The sequence below is a fragment of the Garra rufa genome, chromosome 14 (genome assembly GCF_049309525.1).
Source record: "Garra rufa chromosome 14, GarRuf1.0, whole genome shotgun sequence".
In the NCBI taxonomy this organism is placed as follows: Eukaryota; Metazoa; Chordata; class Actinopteri; order Cypriniformes; family Cyprinidae; genus Garra; species Garra rufa.
In genome coordinates, this window is record NC_133374.1 from 24,895,261 (window position 1) to 24,920,683 (window position 25,423).

At 30.3% G+C, this 25,423-nt stretch overlaps 1 protein-coding gene across 4 annotated transcripts in view; it reads left to right on the top strand.

Moving 5' to 3' along the window:
• igsf9ba (immunoglobulin superfamily, member 9Ba) overlaps positions 1-25,423 on the top strand; it is a 93,322-nt gene that overhangs the window by 52,592 nt on the left and 15,307 nt on the right. For all 4 annotated transcript variants that reach the window (XM_073817684.1, XM_073817681.1, XM_073817682.1 and 1 more), the window contains exons 5-7: positions 10,110-10,227; positions 17,945-18,086; positions 20,256-20,401. In XM_073817684.1, the coding sequence (XP_073673785.1) occupies positions 10,110-10,227; positions 17,945-18,086; positions 20,256-20,401 (406 nt within the window). The remainder of the gene's footprint in view (positions 1-10,109; positions 10,228-17,944; positions 18,087-20,255; positions 20,402-25,423) is intronic.

The following is a 25,423-nucleotide window of genomic DNA, read 5'->3' on the forward strand; positions in this document are numbered from 1 at the left end:
CAATTATGTGTTTTATTTTCTATTGCATGGAGCAATCAATTGCGAGATGTAAGTTTCTGAGTGAATTTTTGTACATTTTTGAGAAAAAAAAAAAGAATTGTGCAATAAAAGTAAATAAAAGGTTTTACCTTTTTATTCTGTAGTGGAACGAATTGCGAGATGTGAACTGAGAGTTCTGAGGAAAAAAGTCAGAATTGCTAGATTTTTTTTTTTTTTTGCTTTTAGAATTTTTATTTTAGAATTATGACTTTTATTCCCAGAATTGTAAATTTATATTTTGCAATTTTTACTTTTTTCCCCTCAGAATTATATTTTGCAATTTTTACGTTTTCCCCTCAGAATTGTGAGTGGTGAGATAAAAAGTTGCAGTTATTATTATTATTTTTTTTTTATCCTGTGGGTTTTCATAGTTTTCAACATTGATAATAATAAGAAATGTTTTTGAGCACCAAATCAGCATAATTTTTGAATAGAATAATTTTTGAAGGATCATGTGACACTGAAGACTGGAGTAATGATGTTTTGCATCACAGGAATAAATTACATTCGAAAATATATTCAAATGAAAAAATTTTATTTTAAAATGTAATAATATTTCAAAATATTACAGTATACACCTTGGTGAGCATAAGAAACTTACTTCAAAAAATGGTTAGGATGATGCACAAACCAAGTAAATAAAATAAAATAAATAAACTTAATTTAATATATATTATCTGAATAAAATATATATTTTAATTATTATATTATATTATATTATATTATATTATATTATATTATATTATATTATATTATATTATATTATATTATATTATATTATTATGTTATATTATATTATATTATATTATATTATATTATATTATATTATATTATATTATATTATATTATATTATATGTGACCCTGCACCACAAAACCTGTCATAAGTAAAATAAAATAAAGTTTTTATATATTTACAGTAGGAAATTTACAAAATATCTTCATTGAACATGATTGTTACTTAATATCGGGATGATTTTTGGCATAAAAGAAAAATCGATAATTTGACTCATACAATGTATTGTTGGCTATTGCTACAAATATACCTGTGCTACTTAAGACTGGTTTTGTGGTTCATGGTCACATATTATATGTTACTGGATCTTGTTTTAAAGATGTTTACTGGATAATAAGTCAAAACTAACTGTGTATGCAAAAGACTTTTCTCTGTATTTCACAGTTCCAGATAAGCAGTCTGGTTTTAGTTAGCTTGATAAAGTAGAGCTTGCTAGCTTGATAAAGTTCGGTCGCCTTGATAAATTGACAATGTACTTTTGTCTCCAAATATAGCCAGCATGAATTTAGTCTAGCCATGAATTTGATCCGCAGTGAATTGTACTGTCTCATTTTTCTTTTGGAAATGGAAGCGTGAATCATCACTAGCTATTTGTAAGAAAAGGCTCTGTCAGTCGGGGCCCGCGTCAGGGGTCTGACAGCTGAAGAGCACACGCCTGCAGTGGGAACGGAGAAAAACTGACAAGCGTATTTCCACCTTACACTGCATGCGGCTGCGAGGGAGGAGGCGGCGCAGGATTTGACAGAACAGGCAGTCAGTCTGGCTCCAGTAGGCATTGCCTCTCAGCACATCAGAGGAGCGATCCCTGAGGAAACAGACAAATAAAAGACAAGAGAGACAGTGTAGCCGCTTCTCTCTTACATCTGAATGTTCACTTTCATCTGTTTTAGACCAGCCACCTGCACCGCCTTTGTTAGCCGCGCTCGTCCTGTTCCGCATTTCCCAGCGTGCTCTCGGTCACAGCTAGCGTTTACGCCAGGCGTGTTTGAGTGCCATTTGCCGTATTCTGCCTGCCACTCTTGCTCACCGGCGATTGATGAACAGGAAGTGATGGCTGGCTGCTGTTTTTCCTTCGTGACCGCTCTTAGCAAGGTTACTCTCCAACCCCGTGGCTGCTCTTATCCTCCTTCGCTCCGCGGCACTGCGGCGTATTCCCTAAAGGTCACGTTTGTGATGTCTTGCAAGCTGTTTGACGGCTGAGGCGTGAAGACGGTGTAGAGCCTGTGTAGAGAACGCCCACGTAAAACCATTTGCATATCTTTACCAGGTGTGCGCATTATATAACAAACGAAACACTGAGGTATTTATTAAAATATATATTGTAGTGTATTTTTAAGTAAAACATTTAACAATTATTATTATATTATGTTTATTTTGTTTTAATTAAAATATTTACGAATATTTATTAATAATAATATTAATGAATAAAGAATTTATAATCATTATTAAATGTAGCAATTTAATGTTTATTTATTTTGTTTGAGAAGTTTAAATTGTTACATTTAATGAATTCATATTTATGATTATTGCAACTATAATTTTAATTAAAATGTTATTAAAATGATCATTAATTAGAATTTTATGAACAAATATCAAACACTGAGGTTTTTAAGTAAAACATTCCAAAATTATTAATAAATTATGAATTGACGAATTAAATTGTGTTTATCTGTTAAATAATTTAATATAAATATTTTTTGTTAATAATAATATTTTATTAAGCAATAATATGAAATAATAAAGCATTTATAATGTATTAAATGTAAAAGAATTTAATGTTAATTCTGATTTTCTTACATTTTCAAACTAAATGTGAATTAACATATGTTTTATTAAACATAACAAAATGTAAATTCATATATATATATATATATATATATATATATGAAGTTTATTAAATGTTACATTTAATAAATTATTACAATTATATGTATTCTATGTATTATATAACAAAATAACAAACACAGAGGTATTTATTAAAGTATATTGTATTATGAACTTTTTAAGTAAAACATTTTTTAAACATTTTGAAATTAATACTGTAATTCAAATATAATTTTTTTTATTAATAGTAATATTAATAAAGAATTTATAATAATGTATTGAATGTAACAACATCAGTTGTTAATTCTGATTATTTTCTTTGATTTTCAAACTAAATGCGAATTAACATGATCATTTATAATTATTACAATTATGTTTAATAAAAATGTTCTTAAAATTATCATTAACTAGGATGTCTTTGCGTTATATAACAAAATATCAAACACTGGGGTATATATTGAAATATATTGTATTATAAACTAACTTCTTTAGTAAAACATTCCAAAATTATTATTAAATTATGAATTAATTAATTAAATTCTAAATTCTTGTGAAATAATTTCATATTTTAGGTACAATATGAATTAATAAAATTGTATTAATAATAATATTTTAAGTAATAATATTAAATAACAAAGCATTTATAATAATGCATTAAATGCAAAATTATTTAATGTTAGTTCTTCAAACAAAATGTGAATTAACATTTTTTTTATTAAAAATAAAATGTAAATTCATATATATATATTACAATTATAATTGTATTTAAAATATTGTTAGCATTTTTAGCATGTCTATGTATCATATAACAAAATATCAAACACTGGGGTGTTTATTAAAATATGTTGTGTTATAAACTTTTTAAATAAAACATTCCAGAATTATTACCTAATTATGAATTAATGAATTAAATTGTTTATTTGTGAAATAATTTAATATTTTAACTAAAATATAATATTATAAAGTAATAATATTAATTAATAAAGAATTTACAATAATTTATTAATGTTATTTATAAATATTATTAATTAATGTTAATTCAGAATTTCTCAAGATTTTCTAACACAAAATATTAAATGTAACTAAATTTATTGTTAATTCATATTTTCTTGAAAACATTTATTGGTATATTTAATAAATTATTATTTATGATTATTACAATTATAATCAATGGAATATAATTAAATAAATACTATAATGAGGTATTTATTAAATAATATTGTATTCTAAACTTTTTTGAGTCACAAAGTCTTATTTAAAATTACGTTTTGTTTAATATTCAATATTTTATTTCAAATATTTATTAATAATATAATTTCATTAAGTAATGATATTAATTAACAAAGAATTTATAATAATTTAATAAATGTAATAAAATTGAAAGTTAATTCCGATTTTCTTTGAAGTGTATTAAATGGTTACATTTAATAAATTCATATTTAGGATTATTTTTAATAAAATGTATGACTTTCTGGAGTACATTCTAATTCTAACATTATTTAATTATGAAGTAATAAATTCAATTTAGTTTTTTTGTGGATTAATTTAATATTTTAATTAAATATTAATTAATAATATTTATTAACATAAAAATAGTAAATGTAACAAACTATAATGCTAATTCAAATTTTCTTTATAACGTTTTTTTAATTGTTACACTTAATAAATTATTATTTATGATATTACAATTATAATTCATAGAATATAATTTAATACATACTATAATTAGGTTATTACAATTATAGTTTCAATTAAAATGATGTTAAAATCATCATTAATTTGTAATTTTATAACAAAATATCAAACTCAGTTGTATTTATTTAGTGCAGCAAACCATTTAAACAATACATTACAAAAATAAATTATTAATTACATTATGAAATAATTATGTAATTGTTATTTTAATTATTAATCAGCATGTCTTATGTGTATATATACACACAAGACAGGCAACATTGATTTTAATAAGCTAACTTTTCAAACAAAAGATTAATAAAATTGTTATTAATATAACAATTATTGTTTTAATTCAAATGTTAATATAAATTATTATTAATTTGTCACATATATAAAACTAAATGTCACATTGAATTATATTATTATTATTTTTGATGTATATACAGTCAAGCCCAAAAATACTCATACCCCTGGCAAATTCTGACTTAAAGTTACTTTTATTCAACCAGCAAGTTTTTTTTTTTTGAGCGGAAATGACACAGGCTTCTCCCAAAAGATAATAAGACGATGTACAAGAGGCATCATTGTGGAAAAAATATTTCTCAGCTTGTATTTACATTTAAACAAAAAGTGGCATGTCCAAAATTATTCATACCCTTTGCAAACTGTCACAGTCTATGGGAAAATCCAAAGTTCTATACCATTCCAAATAGTCCAAGCTGTTCTAAAGCATCCTAATTACCCTGATTCATTGGGAACAGCTGTTTGCCTTTGCCAAATGCTCATCTGGACAAAGAAGCCTGTGTCATTTCCGGTCAAAAAAAAAAACTTGCTGGTTGAATAAAAGTAACTTTAAGTCAGAATTTGCCAGGGGTGTGAATAATTTCAGGCTTGACTGTATATAAGTATATTGTATTTGTATATATTTAAAAAATGTTATTCAATTAATAAATGTACTGTAAATTAAAAATGTCTTTGCATTTACATAAAATATCAAACAAACTGTAGTTCATTTTAGTCATTTATTGTGTAAATTGTTATTTATAGATTACCAGCTAACTTTTTAATTAAAAAACAGATAGATTACAGATTTTTAAATGTCGAATAGTATAGTCCAAAATTATAAATCAAGGTTATTTAGACTTACAAATAGCTCCGAAAAGCTGTAGCATTATTTGCTTTCATGTGTCACTTGGTTTCTTATTTAATGAAAGGAAATACATTTTATGACTGGCTTAAGTGTGCAAACGATACTTTATCCAGGACCCTCCACATTTTTTCTGTGGGTGAATGTGAGTGCTGGCAGAAGTCTAGGCAATTCCACATCACATTTAGCAAATTGCCCCATACGCTGTGATTAATCTTGATTCGGCTGCAATTAGATTGTATCAAATCTATATTTAATTATTTCTTCTGTAAGGAGAAAGCACTCGGCTTCGGCTCTTGGCTCTTACTTTTTAAAAGCCGTTCCCACTGCTAACCAGCCACAGTCCCAGACATTTACTCAAAAGAAGCGTGTCGTGACCTCACCTTTGAGAACAGAGCTGAGGAGGCCGGTGGTCCTCCATTATTTTCCCTGCTTCCATGGCTAGAAGTTAGAGAAATGGAGGAATGCGCTGAAGGAATACACACGCTAAAGAGCAAGAGGCACAGATGTCTCGTCTGGACGTTTCTCACCCTGCCCTCCTCCTCCACAGCCGTGTGTGTTTAAATAAAGCTCTGCGCACACACACACACACACACACACACACACACACACACACACACACACACACACACACACACACACACACACACACACACACACACACACACACACACACACACACACACAGTGTTTGAGAGAGTTTATTACCTGCTCTGGTCTGGGTCATCAGTGTGATGTGTCTGTCAGCGACAGGATGGTGATGGAACAGGCCGGGAGGATTGTGTCAAGCGTCCAGCGGGACCTGACACACCTTGGGATATTGTGTGGGAGGAACAATAAGGCCAGTCTCCTCTGGCTAAAGCTAGAGACGTGCAGGGAATAAGACTCGGCCCACTCCTCTTCCAAAACTTCCTGTCAGGAACCTATGCGGTATTTCTTGTCATCCATGTGATGTTTGGAAAGATGCAGCTGCACTTTTTAAGCTCAGATGGGGATGCTGATGTATTTTGATTGCATCATTTTCTTTTACACTTGGTTTAAAAAATCCACTTTTAAGATTTCATTAAAATGTTCATTTTAAATGTTTTTATGAATATAGTCTGAAATCTGATTTCTGAAAATGTGCTTTAAATTCAAAGAAAATATTGATTTTAAACTGTTTTACACATTTAATTTTGTAACAGTTTTATAGCACCACTTTTTTATATATTGTAGAAATACACAGACACACACGTACAGTCGTGGCCAAAAGTTTTGAGAATTACATAAATATTGGAAATTGGAAAAGTTGCTGCTTAAGTTTTTATAATAGCAATTTGCATATACTCCCGAATGTTATGAAGAGTGATCAGATGAATTGCATAGTCCTTCTTTGCCATGAAAATTAACTTAATCCCGAAAAAAACTTTCCACTGCATTTCATTGCTGTCATCAAAGGACCTGCTGAGATCATTTCAGTAATCGTCTTGTTAACTCAGGTGAGAATGTTGACGAACACAAGGCTGGAGATCATTATGTCAGGCTGATTGGGTTAGAATGGCAGACTTGACATGTTAAAAGGAGGGTGATGCTTGAAATCATTGTTCTTCCATTGTTAACCATGGTGACCTGCAAAGAAACGCGTGCAGCCATCATTGCATTGCATAAAAATGGCTTCACAGGCAAGGATATTGTGGCTACTAAGATTGCACCTAAATCAACAATTTATAGGATCATCAAGAACTTCAAGGAAAGAGGTTCAATTCTTGTTAAGAAGGCTTCAGGGCGTCCAAGAAAGTCCAGCAAGCACCAGGATCGTCTCCTAAAGAGGATTCAGCTGCAGGATCGGAGTGCCACCAGTGCAGAGCTTGCTCAGGAATGGCAGCAGGCAGGTGTGAGCGCATCTGCACACACAGTGAGGCCAAGACTTTTGGAAGAAGGCCTGGTGTCAAGAAGGGCAGCAAAGAAGCCACTTCTCTCCAAAAAAAACATCAGGGACAGATTGATCTTCTGCAAAAAGTATGGCGAATGGACTGCTGAGGACTGGGACAAAGTCATATTCTCAGATGAAGCCTCTTTACGATTGTTTGGGACATCTGGAAAAAGGCTTGTCCGGAGAAGAAAAGGTGAGCGCTACCATCAGTCCTGTGTCATGCCAACAGTAAAGCATCCTGAGACCATTCATGTGTGGGGTTGCTTCTCATCCAAGGGAGTGGGCTCACTCACAATTTTGCCCAAAAGCACAGCCATGAATAAAGAATGGTACCAAAACACCCTCCAATAGCAACTTCTTCCAACAACCTAACAACAGTTTGGTGAAGAACAATGCATTTTCCAACATGATGGAGCACCGTGCCATAAGGCAAAAGTGATAACTAAGTGGCTCGGGGACCAAAACGTTGAAATTTTGGGTCCATGGCCTGGAAACTCCCCAGATATTAATCCCATTGAGAACTTGTGGTCAATCCTCAAGAGGCGGGTAGACAAACAAAAACCCACTAATTCTGACAAACTCCAAGAAGTGATTATGAAACAATGGGTTGCTATCAGTCAGGATTTGGCCCAGAAGTTGATTGAGAGCATGCCCAGTCGAATTGCAGAGGTCCTGAAAAAGAAGGGCCAACACTGCAAATACTGACTCTTTGCATAAATGTCATGTAATTGTCGATAAAAGCCTTTGAAACGTATGAAGTGCTTGTAATTATATTTCATCATTCATTACATCACAGAAACAACTGAAACAAAGATCTAAAAGCAGTTTTAATATTTCTGTCATTCTCAAAACTTTTGGCCACGACTGTATATTAATTATATTATATTATTATAATTTTATATATTATTTGTATATATTATATGTTAATAAATGTTTATAAATAATATTGATATAATACATTTTTATAAATGAAATATATTTTATATATATAAATAAAATAATTTTTCTAAAATGTCTATTTGATAAATGTATTGTTTTTAATTCTGGCAATACTTATAATATATTCAGAAATAAATGCATTATAAACTACTTTTTAAAAAATGTTTTAAAATGTCATGATGACAAGGACCTTAAAATAATTAATTTCACATACAAAGAACCATTTATGCTGTGTATTTAAAAAAAATATTAATATAATACATTTTTATATATAAAATACATTTTTAAATAAAACATATTTTTTTATTAAATAAATAAATTATTTTATAAAATATAAATTGTATAAATGTATTTGTTTTTAATTCTAGCAATACTTTTTGAGTGAAGATTGAATATTGTAGAAAAATTGTAGAAAAACAATTCCAGCAATGAACTTTTTTGTTTTATTTATTTTAATGCAGGACTTTTCAAACTTTTTGATGACGATTACTTTCACATACAAAGACCCATTTGTGCAGTGTATTTATTTTTATAAATAATATTAATATATAATACATTTTTATAAATAAAATATAAATTTTTAAACAAAATATTTGTATTAAATTAAATGTATACATTTTAAATAAAATATCTATTTTATAAATCTATTTTTTTGTTCTAGAAATATTTTTCTAATTGAATGATTTTTTAAATTTAAATGAATTGAATGATATATATATATATATATATATATATATATATATATATATATATATATATATATATATATATATATGCAATAAATGCATAATTATATTATTTTTTATTTTTTTATCTGTTAATTATATTGTATTATATTATATTATTATACATTTTCTATATTATTTTTTATAAATAAATAATAAATACAAAATATTTTGTTTATTAAATGTATACATTATTTTTTATAAGATATCTATTTGTATTTGTTTTTAATTCTGGCAATACCTTTTTTAACAATAAACATATATGCAGCAAATATATGTAGCAATAAATGCATAATGAATTGCTTTTCTTTTATTTATTATTTTAATGCAAGGGTTTTCAAATATTTTGATGACAAGGACCTTAAAATAATTCACATAAAAAAAGACCCATTTCTGCTGTGTATAAAAATACTAAATTTTGAAAAAAGTTAAAAAATTGTGTTGTCGAATTCCAACATTCTTTATAAAGTACACAATGAGAAAATATTAAACTTCATTTAATGTATATTATTGGAAAATTTGTATGTATTATATGATATTACATTATATCACATTATATTATATTATATTATATTATATTATATTATATTATATTATATTATATTATATTATATTATATTATATTATATTATATTATATTATATATTTTATTTTTGTCCTTTATTTTTCAGGAATGTCCCATTGAGATAAAAGGAAATCTGTTCTTCCAGGGAGTCCTGGCCAGGATTATATTATATTAGATTAGATTGATGTTTTTACTTGAAATCACTTGATAAATTAGAACATTTACAACGCATACATTTTCATTAAAAATTTAATGTGTAAAACTGTAAAATGCATTATCCTAATATGCTAACATTGACAGTCTCATAAAATGTACTTAAAAAAATAATAATAATCTAAAATTTTCTGTAGACACCCTATTGGCCCCTTATATCCTCATAGGTTGAAAATGGGGTGTAAATAACTCAAAATCAACTAGTTTCCACTAGGTTTTAACCATTTTGACCATTTTGTTTAACCCATGTCTAATACTTACACTGTTTCTCCAGGTGAGTGACGGCAGTCTGACGGTGCAGGCCATCACGCGGGAGGACCGGGGCGCCTACAGCTGCCGTGCCCACAGTGACCAGGGGGAGGCGTTACACACCACCCGCCTTCTGGTGCAAGGTGAGCGTCCACGGATTGCAACACATATCCATCGATTTTCCTTCTGCAGCAAAGAGATACATACACAACAAACAGGCGCATCTATACACGAAAAGAAAACGTCCAGTACTGAGAAGCCAGCAAACGCCCTTCACTATCAATATTTGTCTTTTTACTCGCTACTGTGTTCATCGCGTCCCGTCGATACTAGGTGCTAAGATGCAAAGCCTTCGGTGCTCCCTGGTTAATTAGTCTCTTTCAGTGAATCTGTGTATGGACACATCAGTGTTGTCAAAGTCTGGCCTTTACGTCTCGTCACTCTAAGCACATCTGCCGCAGTCAATACGCTCAGTCCGCTCCATCTGCATAGATCACTTCCTGTCACTCAGCTCCTAATGGAGCCTTCCAGTAGAAGCTGTTTACAGCCCTGCTCGAAGCGATGGAGGTGATATACTGCAGGTTTACAGTTACCGCTCGTGCCTTCTACACACCCCCTCACCTTCAGAGTGCCTTGGTTATTTATTTACCTGTAGTTCACATGAGGATCTTGTATATCTTTCTCATAACTGATGATTTACACCCCTACTGAAAAGATCAGCTAGCATTAAAGGGATAGTTCACCCAAAAATGAAAATTACCCCATGATTTACTCATCCTCAAGCCATTTTAAGTGTATATGACTTTCCTCTTTTTTCTTTCAGATGAATACATTCTGACATATATTAAAAAATGTATTGGCTCTTCCAAGCTTTATAATGGCAGTCAATGGCAGTCTAATAAAGTGCATCCATCCATCATAAAAAGTGCTCCACTTGGCTCTGGGAGGTTAATAAAGGCCTTCTAAAGTGAATTGAAGTGTTTGTGTAACAAAAAGCCCTTATAAACCATTATTTCTAGCTTCCCCTAACTGTTGTCGAATGTTCATGAGAGAGTGGCGTTCCAGCAGACGACGTAGGACAAACTTTTGTTTACAGCAAAGGAAAACCAGTCTCCTCTTGGCTTATATTGATTTTTTTCTTTATAAATCCTCATTTTGTACTTCTAATTTGTGACCAGTGTTTTGCCTTCTCCTCTGTGCTTTTGCGTTTGTCGGCACTTTCTGGTCCTACGTCATCCGCTGGAATGCAACTTTCTCGTGAATGCATGTATGACAGTTAGTGGAAGCTAGAGATTATGGTTTATAAAGTTTTAAATATGAACATTTTTCTACACAGATGCATCAGTTTGCTTTAGAAGGCCTTTATTAACACCCTGGAGCTGTGTGGACTTCAAAATCTCAACACCCATTCACTGCCATTATAAAACTTGGAAGAGCCAGGACATTTTTTATTATAACTCCAGTTGTGTTCGTCTGAAAGGAGAAAGTCATATAGACCTAGGATGTCTTGAGGGTGAATAAATCATGGGGTAATTTTCATTTTTGGGTGAACTATCCCTTTAATTTATCTCTCCAGTTGTGTTCCGTTTTTACAAAATGCCAAAGTAGGCAATCACAAATTAGAAAATGTATTGTTAATTCAGATTTTGTGATTATTCTAATCATAATATCTGAGCTATGCTATCAGCATTCAATTAATAATTCTATATTTTTATTGTAAGTCAACAATTGTCTTTGTGTTTTCATTCTGTGGACTAACATTTAATTTCACTACATAAAAAAGAAAGTTTTGGTAAATCATAGTTGTGATATAATTAGTATGAGATACTAAGTCATATACTTTTAACTTAAAAATTTAAAATTTAAAAGAATAAAAAATAAAAGTTTAATCAATGAAAATTTACTTTTTATTTTAATTGTAGCTTTTTTTATGATTTCTAATTTTTATCTCATAATTATGACTTAGTGACTTAATATCTGAGCTATGCTATCAACGTTTACATAATAATTCCATATTTTCATTATAAGTTAACAATTGTCTTTCTGTTTTGTTCTGTGGAGCAGCATCTATTTTTGCCACATTAAACATTTATTGGGGGAAATCATATCTGTGACACAATTACAACAAAAAGTCAAATTTGAGATACTTTGTTGTATTATTATAAGATAAAAAACTGTCAGAGACAATATATCAAAAGTAAACTTTGAATAATAATGACTTATTTTCTCATTATTTTGAATTTTTATTCTATAAAAATGTATTCTGTATATGTTGTAGTTGGGACATAAAGTCAAAAATATGAAAAGTCATATAGCAGTCATGTCATATGACAATTTTTACTTAGTATCTAATTATTTTTGACTTAAAATTTAGAAAAAAAGATCTCATATTTTTGTCAGAAATGTTGAAAATTGATAAAGTTAAAATAATGACATAATAATTATGACTTTTCATCTCAATTTTGACTCTGTATCCCATGACATAAAAAAAAATAATTATGACATTTTTTAATTGGGACAAAAGTATGAGCTACTAAGCCATACAGTAGTCATGACATAAATATGACTTATACTTTTGACACGAATGTGAAAGATGTCATACTTTTAGTATTAATGTTGAAAATTGATAAAGTTAAAAAAATGACATAATTGACTCAATCTCAACCTTAGTTTTGGCTTTTGTTATGATTTTTATTTTTTATCTCATTATGACTCAATAACTATAATCTCAAATTATGACTTAGTTTGTCAAAATATAGACTTCTTATCTTACTGCGATTTACATCATAATTTTTTCCCTTTTTTCATATAATTAGTATGACTTAGTATATGTCGTAGCTTTGACTTTTTATGTTCTAATTTAAACTCATAATTATGACTCAATATCTCATCATTTCTATATTTTTATGTACTATGTCATTATGATTTATCAGGGCATTTTATTTCTTGTGAGTGTCAGAAATAGGCTTCCATAGCTTTTGGTCTGGCTGCTGAAAGTTAAAATATAATGATTTAAAAGAAAAAAAAAATCTGGCATCAACAAGCTGGCCCATTTAAAGGGATAGTTCGCCCAAAAATGAAAATTCTGTCATTTAATTATTCACCCTCATGTCATTCCTAACTCTTAGACCTTTGTTCATCTTCAGAACACAAATTAAAATATTTTTGATGAAATCCAAAAGCTTTCCGACCCTGCGTAGACAGCAATGCATTTCATTCTACAATTCTTCTCTTCCAAGTCTCTTCAAAGTCATTCTTCTCTTCCCTCGCCATTATAGAGAGTACCACGGTGCATGATTTGTACCACAAGGATGTAATTTGGAAGAGAAGAAGACATTAAATAAAGTCGTTATTTGTGTTTTCTTTGCGCACAGAAAGTATTCTCGTAGCTTTATAACATTACGGTTGAACCACTGATCTCACATGGACTATTTTAACAATGTCCTTACTACCTTTCTGGGCTTGAACGTGTCAATTGTGTTGCTGTCTATGCAGCATCAGAAAGCTCTCATTTTTCATCAAAAATATCTACATTTGTGTTTCGAAGATGAACGAGGGTCTTATGGGTTTGGAACGAAATGAGGGTGAGTAATTAATGGCAGAATTTTCATCTTTGGTTGAACTATCCCTTTAAGCCATGGATCACCTGGAAAAAGCTCTGCCTGTGTTGTCTCCTTCATGATGGATATGAGGGGATCTGTTTGATAAGTGTGTGAGTTTCATGCACATGCAAACAGAATAATCATTGTTCGCTCTGAGTCAGCACCTGGTACTGGTACCACAGTCTCTCCCCATATGGCCTCGGCGTTAGTACAGAATGATGAAGTGGTTCAGTTTATTATCCATGGGCCGTGTACAGTATGACAGCAAACATGAGCAAGCTGCCTGTCACTGGCTTTGTGGCTTTCACTGCAGTCAGATTTATGGCAGTGGAGCATGGCTGTGAATACAGAGCAGCACGCTAACACACAGCCCGCACTGGGAAACAGAGCGTTTAGAGGACACTTGTGATCACAGAGCACCAGGAAACATACAGGATATGCGGAGCTTCTTGTCCACACTTCCTACATTACCTGCTAAGAGCTGGCTTACATTGAATATTAACAATATATTTGATTTGCTGGTGATCTAAAATGAAGCGATGCCTTAAATATCACAGTCATTTGTATGCAAGGCTTTAAAAACAATTGAATATTTTTTCTACAAATTACTGAAAGCTATTTTATGCATAAAGACCAATTTATGCCAATGTATGATCATCTGATATACTGAGATATATACATTTTAGTTATATCGTCTGCCCTACCTGGAATTTAGGGCTTTAGTTGGAGTGATTTATGGAGACACATATGAACTGTGCCGAGCCAAAATTGTCTTGGCCATGGGCTGTTTTGTTTAGTAAACTAGCAATATTGTTTTTACAAAAAGCAATATTCTCATGAAGCCTCTGGAGAGGCACTCTAGTTAAAACCTGCTTCAATAACAGGAGCGCGAGCAACGCCAGGGATATTTTTAGCCGCTTTCAAGTGATGCCTTTTGCGATTTCATTTTAATAAGCAAAGCTGCGCTACTGTCAATAATCCCCTTAGATGCAGTGTCATTTACTGCACATTAAGGAAACATCCAGGAAGCTCTCAGCATAGTCCACACATTAAGATTAGAAGATATTTCACAGCTAGTCATGGGTTTGTTTGTGCTAAGACCAGCGCTCATGCTGGATCTTTCTGCAGAGCACCCACAAATCTCACAGCGGTCCCGACACGAGTGTCACGACAGTATTCCTGCCTACCCACACGTCTAATTAAAAGTCTATTGGCAATTTCGGTGACAGCCTCATGTGGGAAGGATAATATTCTCTGTGGGAAGGTCTGACAGTAGTATCCTTGCTGTCTTTATTAGACAGGTTTATAGACACTCATAAACATGGAGGAGAATTAGGATAATTGGAAGGAATACCACATCTGTGGCATGCAGTCGATTACCACAGACAATAATTCCTTTCCCACGTGTGTGTAAACAAACACGAAATGTGTTTGCAGTCAATACTCCAAGAAACGGAAAGTTAGCGGGTGAAACGCTGGCACCACTAAACACTAATCACACTGTTACAGAAAGTATAACCACTGAAACATGCTAGCATGCTAGCTTGTTAGCATTGAGTTTACACACATTAACCTTACCCTGCTGAAAAAACCAGCATATGCTGGTTTTTTCAGCAGGGTAGACCTATTACTAGAGTTGTTTATTAATCTAATATGAATATGGAATCTAATACTAAAGAAAAAAAATAAGATGCTTGCATTGCAGTTTTGGGTTTTGTATTGCGGTTTCGTTTAAAAGTGCTATTCTTTCAGTTCTTGTTTCCTTTTCCTTTTGTTTTCTGGTCCTGTCACTGGTTTATTGTTTTGTTTAATTAGTCTTATGTTGTAATTGGTTGTTCTTGATTAGTTTTGTTATCTTTTTTGGCTCAAAACCAGGGAACAAATAGAAGGGAAGCAGGAACTCAAAAAACAGGACTCTAAAGACAAAACAAAATAAAAGACATAAAATATAATACAAGAAGAACAAAAGGTGATGAACACTATTGTAGATGTTCAGTATTTGTAAAGGGGTCAACCGACAACCAGGTTTTTCAGGGTCGATGCTGATACTGATTATTACAGATCATGTAAACCAATAACCGATATTTTGAACCAATATATATGTCTGGTGTAAAAATGAAACTGAATGTCAAAATTAAGAATAACAAGGGCTATGACAAACACTTTAAATGGTTTTGAATAATTTTATTTGCAAATCAGTTTTGAAAAAGACAGATAGCGATAACCATAAAACTGCTTAATATCGGTGCCGATAATCGGCCAGGGTTAAATTTCTTAAAAGCATTATTAGCTAACTAGGGTTGTTAGTTTCATTGAACTCTAATGGTAACGACGGAACTTGCTACCATAGTTGCTTTTGGTAAACACATCCCTGGCCGATAATCGGTCGACCCCTAATTTGTAAGCATCCAAACTTTCTGTTCATACAATCCTAAGATAAATTTAAGAAGATCTCTAGTCTAACTAGAAAAACTAGAATGCTAGTTAGTTACCATCAGTTTAAACATTTTATAAAACCTGTTTCCACCTTTAAAAAATATTTATATCTCACAAATGCATCTTTATTTTTTATAATTGTTACTTTATATATCATAATTGTGACTTTATCTCACAAATGTGTCTGTATCTCATAAACATCTATCTTTTACCTTACAGATGTGTCTTTCTCATACTGTACCTTGTTTTTCTTTTGCAACAATATTTTGTAATTGTGCTTTTTATATCCTACAAATGTGTCTTTCTCACATTGCAATTATGACTGTAAAGTTGCAACTTTCTCATAATTGTGACCTTATATTTACCTAGGGCTGGGTATCATTCAAAAATGTTATACCAATACCTTGACTTCAATATTGATATCAGTATTGATACCTTAACTTCAATACCGATACTGACCTTGACTTCAATATCAATACCGATCTTGAATTCAATACTGATACTGATACCTTGACTTCAGTATCAGTATTGATACAGATACCTTGACTTCAATATCGATACTGATACAATACCTTGACTTCAATAGCGATAACGACCTTGACTTTAATATAAATTCTGATACCGATACCTTGACTTTAATATCGATACCGTTATCTTGACTTCGATACAGATACCGACCTTGACTTCAGTACTAATACCGATACCGACCTTGACTTCAAAATAAATTCTGATACAGATACCTTGACTTTATCGATATCCTGAATTCGATAAAGATAACCACCTTGACTTCGAATACTGATACCGATACTGACCTTGACTTCGATATCGATACTATTACAATACCTTGACTTTAATACCAATATGATACCTTGACTTCAGTACCGATATCGATACATTGACTTCAATACCGATACCGACCTTGACTTCAATACTGATAACGACCTTGACTTCAATATTGATACAGATAACTTGACTACAATACTGATACAATACCTTAACTTGTATACTGATACGATACCTTGACTTCAATATCAATACCAATACGGATACATTGACTTCAATACCGATATCGACCTTGACTTCAATATCGATACCTTGACTTCATTATCGATACCAATACCTTGAATTTGATACCAGTTCCTGAACAATACTTTTTTTCGATACCAATTTTATGAAATCTGTTTTAACAATATTACATTACACATTACCTCAAAAAACTTTTTTTCAGCTTGTTAATGTTTTTACAGACTCAAAAACTCATCTCCTAAGTCACTGCACAAAGGAACAAAAAACACAAAATGGAACCAACACAATAAATCAGTGCAAATAGTTTTAATAAAGTTCAAATAGTTTTAGACTACTAGTGCGCTAGTCGAATCACCATTTCTATTCATTTTCCTCTGATTTACTGATGATAATTAGCAGTTTAGAGCGCTGTCTGATTGTGTTTTCTCTTTGTGATCACTGTTCTGACTCGTGGGAAGCTCATATTACACGTTCATAACACAAAATCACATCTTTGATGACGAAAGTCCATTACACTTCTGCATTTAGTTCTGCACATAAGAAATCCAGGAATAAAATTCTACCGATGAAACATGAAGCTAATAAACACAAGATTATGACATTATATTGTTTGTATGTGATTTTTATGACAAGATTACCCCTTAGGTATCGAAATTTGGTATTGGTACATTTTTCCTCACAACTGAAACCCTACTTAAAGCTCACATTAGTCTACACAATAACCCAACTTTTTCTGTTTAATTTTTTTTTTTTTACTTTTCTTTATATAATTCTTGTCTCTGTTTGCCTCCACCAGGTCCTCCATACATCGTGTCACCACCTGAGAACATCACTGTTAACATATCCCAGAATGCCCAATTTACGTGCCAAGCAGAGGCGTATCCTGGCAACCTGACCTATACCTGGTACTGGGAGGAGGACAACGTCTACTTCAAGAAGTAAAGTTATGATCGAGTTCACTACTGTGCCAAGTCTCAGAGTCTTGAATACAGAAGCTGCAGTGTGTGTGTGTGTGTGTGTGTGTGTGTGTGTGTCGGTGTTAGATTAGAGCCATATATTTTTAGACCCAGAATCCCTGAATCTCAAGCCCTCTACAGCTGCATTAAGGCAAATGCTAGCGCAGTGACGCGGAGGCGCACACAGCAGGTTTTTATGCCGGGATGGGAACATCTTGTGACACTGTGCTTGTGTCATCACATGCCTAAAAAAACATGCTGATCATCTGAAGCCGAGCCAGAAGCTGTTCTGACTCCCCCAAGCGTGGCCGTATTGACCCTCTATATGCAGGGCTGTAGTCTGTTCCTCTCTGTGGAAACAGGCCAGAATAATGTTTCGAAATAACCGTTTCCGGTACTATTGAACTGTGAGGGGCGGACGGATGTTCATGGGAATATTCAGACTGCTGGCCAACTTAGCATTTCGTGTAAAAACACTTTAGTGGACACTGATATTTGTAAAATAACCACAAAAATGTTTATTGAAGAAAAATACAAAAAAGTTAACTTCAAAGCCAGTTAAGAAGCTAAAATTTCACATCAGTTAAAACAATTTTAGTAATTTGCTGTATATTTAGATTTTACATATTTTTTTTGTTTTTTTGTTGTGACTTTAAATCTCAGAATTGTGACTTTATACTTGCAGTTTTATATATCATTAATGTTTTTTAGTTGCCATAATTGCAACTACATTATGCAACTGCTTACAAATTTGTCTATTTCTTACAGTGCAAAATTTTTGACTTTGACTTTATATCTTACAACTGCAGTTTTATTTTTACTAAATAGTTGTGACTTTGTATCTAACAATTTTGACTCAAAATGCCAATCTCATTCTTGTGACTTTTCTGTAACAGTTACTATTCTATACTCACAATTGTCTCTCAAAATTTTCACTATATCATACCTGTATCTTTGTCATAATTGTGCTTTTTATATCACAGTTACAACTTTTTTTGCAACTCTGCTTTTATATCTCATAATTGTGACTCATAATTGTACTTTTTTATCTTACAATTTACTTTTTCATAACTGACTTTATAACTCACAATTGTGACTCATAATTGTGGTTTTATATTTTTAAGTTGACTTTCTCATAATTGTGACTTTATATCTCACAATTGTGACTATAATTGTGCTTTTTATCTTAAAATTGACTTTCTCATAACTGCGACTTTATATATCACAATTGGGCTTTTATATCTCACAATTGACTTTGTCATAACATACTTTATCTCACAATTGTGACTAATTGTGCTTTTTATCTCACAATTGACTTTCTCATAACTGTGACTATATCTCACAATTTTGAGTCATAATTGTGCTTTTATATCTCACAATTGACTTTCTCATAATTGTGACTATATCTCACAGTTGTGACTATAATTGTGCTTTTATATCTCATAATTTTGACTATAAACATGCTTTTTATCTTACTATTGACTTTCTCATAACTGTGACTTTATATCTCACAATTGTGACTGAAATTGTGCTTTTATATCTCATAATTTTGACTATAAACATGCTTTTTATCTTACTATTGACTTTCTCATAACTGTGACTTTATATCTCACAATTGTGACTCATAATTGTACTTTATCTCACAAATGACTTCCTCATAACTGTGACTTTATATCTCACAGTTGTGACTATAATTGTGCTTTTATATCTCACAATTGTGACAGTAATTGTGCTTTTTATCTCACAATTGACTTTCTCATAATCGTGACTTTATATCTCAATTGTGACTCACAGTTGTGCTTTTTTGTCTTACAATTGTCTCATAACTCTGACTTTATATCTCACAATTGCAGTTTTATTTCTCATAACTGTCTCTTTATATTGAATTTTTCGAAATCTTATACTTGTGACTTCCTTTTATCTCACAATTACAGCTTTAATTCTCATAATTGTGACTTTAACAAATGTGACTTTCATGAAAAAGTTGAATGTTCATTTAAAACTTTCCTACTATTACCTTTGTTATTATTCACTCTGAGGCAGAAACAGGCTGCCATAATTATGAGACATTGTATCAGCCTCAATTCTTCTGTGTACAAACACATTTAATAATATTTTTCAAACAGATCATCTCTCTTCTCTTCCCTGCAGTGATCTGAAGCTCCGCGTTCGCATCTTTATTGACGGAACCCTCATTATCTACAGAGTGAAGCCAGAGGATGCTGGGAAATACACCTGCAGCCCTAGTAACAGCCTGGGCATCTCCCCCTCTGCTTCAGCTTACCTGACCGTGCAATGTGAGTTTCACCTTCAACCTCTTGAAGAGCCTGCATTTGAAATCTCAGTCTATGTCCTGTGTGCCTTTGAGGTGTTTTATGTCAAGTATACTATCATCAGAGCGGGTAATTGGTGTCTGACACGTATAGGGACAGAGCTATTTACACCCTTTGAGATGCCGTGGTGGCTGCCAGGCATCTGAGATGTTCTAGTTGCTGCCTCCCTCCGGAGGGTTTGAGAGCTTGCTTCCATCTGCACCAGGACTCTAGTGGTGGTGCAGGAAGTGGCGGATAAGCCCTGAGTCTGACCTGCCTCTGTGTCTGTCTGTCTGTCTGTCTCTCTTGGATAGAAAAGACAGATTGGAGAAGCTTTACTTACTGCGGTCACCATGAAAAGTTGGAATCATTTATAAATTATAAATGACAGCCAAGAGTTGTCACTGAAGCAACTTCAATTCATTATTAGAAAACAAATAGTTCCAACTCTGAAATCTGATTGGAATCCACTGAAACACAGATCATAAACACAGATGTGAACGCAAATGAATGTTCCAAGCCTACAATATTACCTGCAGTTAAGGTTATCATAATTAATTCATATAATTATTTGTATTGACAGCCTTGTCACTACATAATAAACGTTTTCTTTTTCAGTGTTTTTAATGCATTTTGAGTGTACTATATATGTATTTTCTCCATATATAGTTTTATTTGTCATTATTATATGTTATATTATATATATTATATTATATTATATTCATCCATCCATTTTCCAAACCTTGTCCTATGTATATTATAAACCATTATTATAATATATTTAAGATTTAAATAATTACATAATTAAGAAATGTAACTAATAATTTTATATGCACACACACAAACATAAAATTATTAGTTTTTCATTTTATTTTTGCATGTTTCTTTTTTCATTCTATTCTATTCTATTTTGATCCATCCATTTCCAAACCTTGTCCTATGTATATTAGATTATTATAATATTTATAATTTATTATATTAAGTTGTTTTTTATATTATATTATATTTTATTATACGACATTTATATTATATTGTATTATAATCATCCATCCATTTTACAATACTTGTTCTATGTATATTATATGAATTTATTATATTTAATATTAATTAATTACATAATTAGGAAATTATTCACACAAACATAAAAATGATTAGTTCATTATTTCATTTTTGCATGTTTCTTTTGTCATTATTATATTATATTATATTATATTATCATCCATCCATTTTCCAAACCTTGTCCTATGTATATTACATTATTATAATATTTATAATAATATTTATTTTAATTTATTATATTAAGTTGTTTTTTATATTATTATATTATTACTATTATTATTATTTTTTATATTATTATATTATTATTGTATTATACAACATTTATATTATATTGTATTATATTATAATCATCCATCCGTTTTGCAATATTTGTCTATGTATATTATATGAATTTATTATAATTTATATTTAATATTACTTGATTACATAATTAGGAAATAGAGTAATAATTTTATATACAAACACACATACAAACATAAAATTATTAGTTCATTATTTCATTTTTGCATGTTCCTTTTGTCCATATTATATTATATTATATTAATATATTATATTCCATCCATTTTCCAAACCTTGTCCTATGTATATTACATTATTATAATTATATTAAGTTGTTTTTATATTATATTATAATCAGCCATCCAAACCTTGTTCTGTGTATATTATATTACATTATTACAATTTATATTTAATATTAAATTAATATTTAATTACATAATTAATAAATATAATTAATAATTTAATAAACAATAATTATATTATATTATATTATATTATATTATATTATATTATATTATATTATATTATATTTATTATATTATATTATATTATATTATATTATTACATACAAGTCCTCAGCAGCCCTGTTCTGTAGATGCACATGAGTTTCTGCCATTAAAAAAACATAATAGTTAGCTATTGTCCTGAATGTGAATTTTCAGCGGGCAAAACCCAGGTGAAAAAAAAATATACTTAAATGCAATGAAAATACACTTAAATACCCGCAAATACATTTTTAGTACATTGTTATTTTTTTGTGTTAAAAAAAGTGTGATGTTTATACACTATGAATACACTAATTAAAAGTATGTTTATACTTCAGTAGGACTTAAGTACACTTGAAAAAAGTATACTAAATACCAGTAATACTTAAATAAATTTTTAGTGTACTAAAATAAAGTATACTACAGAAAAAACATGCAAAAGAGTTTTATTAGTGTGTTTTTCAAAAGTGTGCTTTAAATGCTTTAAACATTAGTTGATTACTAGTAGACTGTTTACATACTAATCCTAAGTTTAAAATAAGTTAATATATAAAAAATCTATTAGTAATGTATTGTAGTAGAAGTATATTTTCTCAAAAGTTGTACTTAAGTACACTTAATATGAATGCATTATTAGCACTAACACTTAAAATGATTTTGAGTGTGGTAATTTTAAGTTTACATTAAATTGATTTTATTAAAAATCTATTAGTAATATATTGTAGTAGAAGTAGATTTTCTCAAAAGTTGTACTTAAGTACACTTAATATGAATGCACTATAAGCATTAACACTTAAAATGATTTTGAGTGTGGTAATTTTAAGTTACATTAAATTGATTTTATTAAAAATCTATTAGTAATGTATTGTAGTAGAAGTACATTTCCCCCAAAATTGTACTTAAGTACACTTAATATGAATGCACTATAAGCCTTAACACTTAAATTGATTTTGAGTGTGGTAATTTTAAGTTATATTAAATTGATTTTATTAAAAATCTATTAGTAATGTATTGTAGTAGAAGTACATTTTCTCAAAAGTTGTACTAAAGTACACCTAATATGAATGCATTATTAGCACTAACACTTAAACTGATTTTGAGTGTGGTAATTCTCCCAGGTTAAAAAAAAGTGCACTAAAATACACTTTATTTAAGTATACTTAGTACACTTTTCAGTAATGTACTAAAAGTGCTCTATTTTCGCGCACTAATTTTGTACTTATTGTACTAAAAAATAGTATTAAGTATATTTTAAGATAAACTTAATACCATCTAAGTGTACTCAACTGCGCTATTTTGAGACACCATGAAATTGAACTAAAATGTGCTTTTAACATACTATATCTGTATTTAAAAAAACAGATTTAGTTACAACTAGAAATACACTTGAACCCTCATTTTGAACATTTATAAATATATTTATGACTAATTTAATGTATAACAATAATATATTAAAAGAATATACAAATTGTGAAAAAAATGTGCTAAAATACAATTTAAGTACACTTAGTGCACTTCTCTAATGTACTTAAAGTGCTCTATTTTCGGCAACTAATTTTGTACTTAATATACTAAAAGTTATTCTTAAGTACTTCTTAAGATAAACTTAAAATCATCTAAGTGTACTCAACTGTGCTATTTTGAGACACCATGAAGATGAACTAAAATGTGCTTTTAACATACTATCTCAGCATTTCCAAAAAATGTATTTTGTTACCACTTCTAATAGGATTGAAACATATTTCATAAACCTTTAAATATACTAATTATACATAAAAAATAAACTTACTAATTATTTAAAATACATGAATAATATATAACAAATGTATACAAAGCGTATTTATAATGTCTTGCCCACATATTTTTATTAATAAAAAATACATTATAAATACGCTATGTATACATTTATTATATATTATTCATGCATTTTAAATAATCAACAAGTGTATTTTTTATTAATAAAAATATTTGGGCAATACATTATAAATACGCTTTGTATACATTTTTTATATATTATTCATGTATTTTAAATAATTAATAAGTGTATTTTTTATTAATAAAAATATGTGGGCAATACATTATAAATACGCTTTGTATACATTTTTTATATATTATTCATGTATTTTAAATAATTAATAAGTGTATTTTTTATTAATAAAAATATGTGGGCAATACATTATAAATACGCTTTGTATACATTTGTTATATATTATTATTGTATTTTAAATAATCAGTAAGTTTATTTTTTATGTATAATTAGTATATTTAAAGGTTTATGAAATATGTTTCAATTGTATTATAAGTGGTAACAAAATACATTTTTGGAAATGCTGAGATAGTATGTTAAAAGCACGTTTTAGTTCATCTTCATGGTGTCTCAAAATAGCACAGTTGAGTACACTTAGATGATCTTAAGTTTATCTTAAGAAGTACTTAAGAATAACTTTTAGTATATTAAGTACAAAATCAGTGCCCGAAAATAGAGCACTTTAAGTACATTAGGGAAGTGCACTAAGTGTACTTAAATTGTATTTTAGCACACTTTTTTCACACTTTGTATATTCTTTTAATATATTATTGTTATACTTTAAATTAGTCATAACTATATTTATAAATGTTTAAAAGTAGGGTTCAAGTGTATTTCTAGTTGTAACTAAATATATATTTTTAAATACAGATATAGTATGTTAAAAGCACATTTTAGTTCAATTTCATGGTGTCTCAAAATAGCACAGTTGAGTACACTTAGATGGTATTAAGTTTATCTTAACATATACTTAATACTATTTTTTAGTACAATAAGTACAAAATTAGTGTGCGAAAATAGAGCACTTTTAGTACATTACTGAAAAGTGTACTAAGTATACTTAAATAAAGTGTATTTTAGTGCACTTTTTTTTTACCTGGGAAGGCATGTAGAATTCAAAAGATGGCTCGTTTCTCTCAATTTACCACCCAGAACAGTATGTCACGGTGACCCACTATATCATCACAGCAGAAAAGAGGTCAGGGGTGACAAGGGGGCCTTAATGAATTAACTGAGGGGAAATACAGCGTGGCAGGCAGTTTGAAGAGAGAAGAGATTAGCTGTGGAAAAGCACATTATATTGTGTAATATGCAGAGCAGTGGCTGACTGTCTCATTAGCAGCCGCTTCTCTGTGCCGCTGGGGTTGTGCTACATCA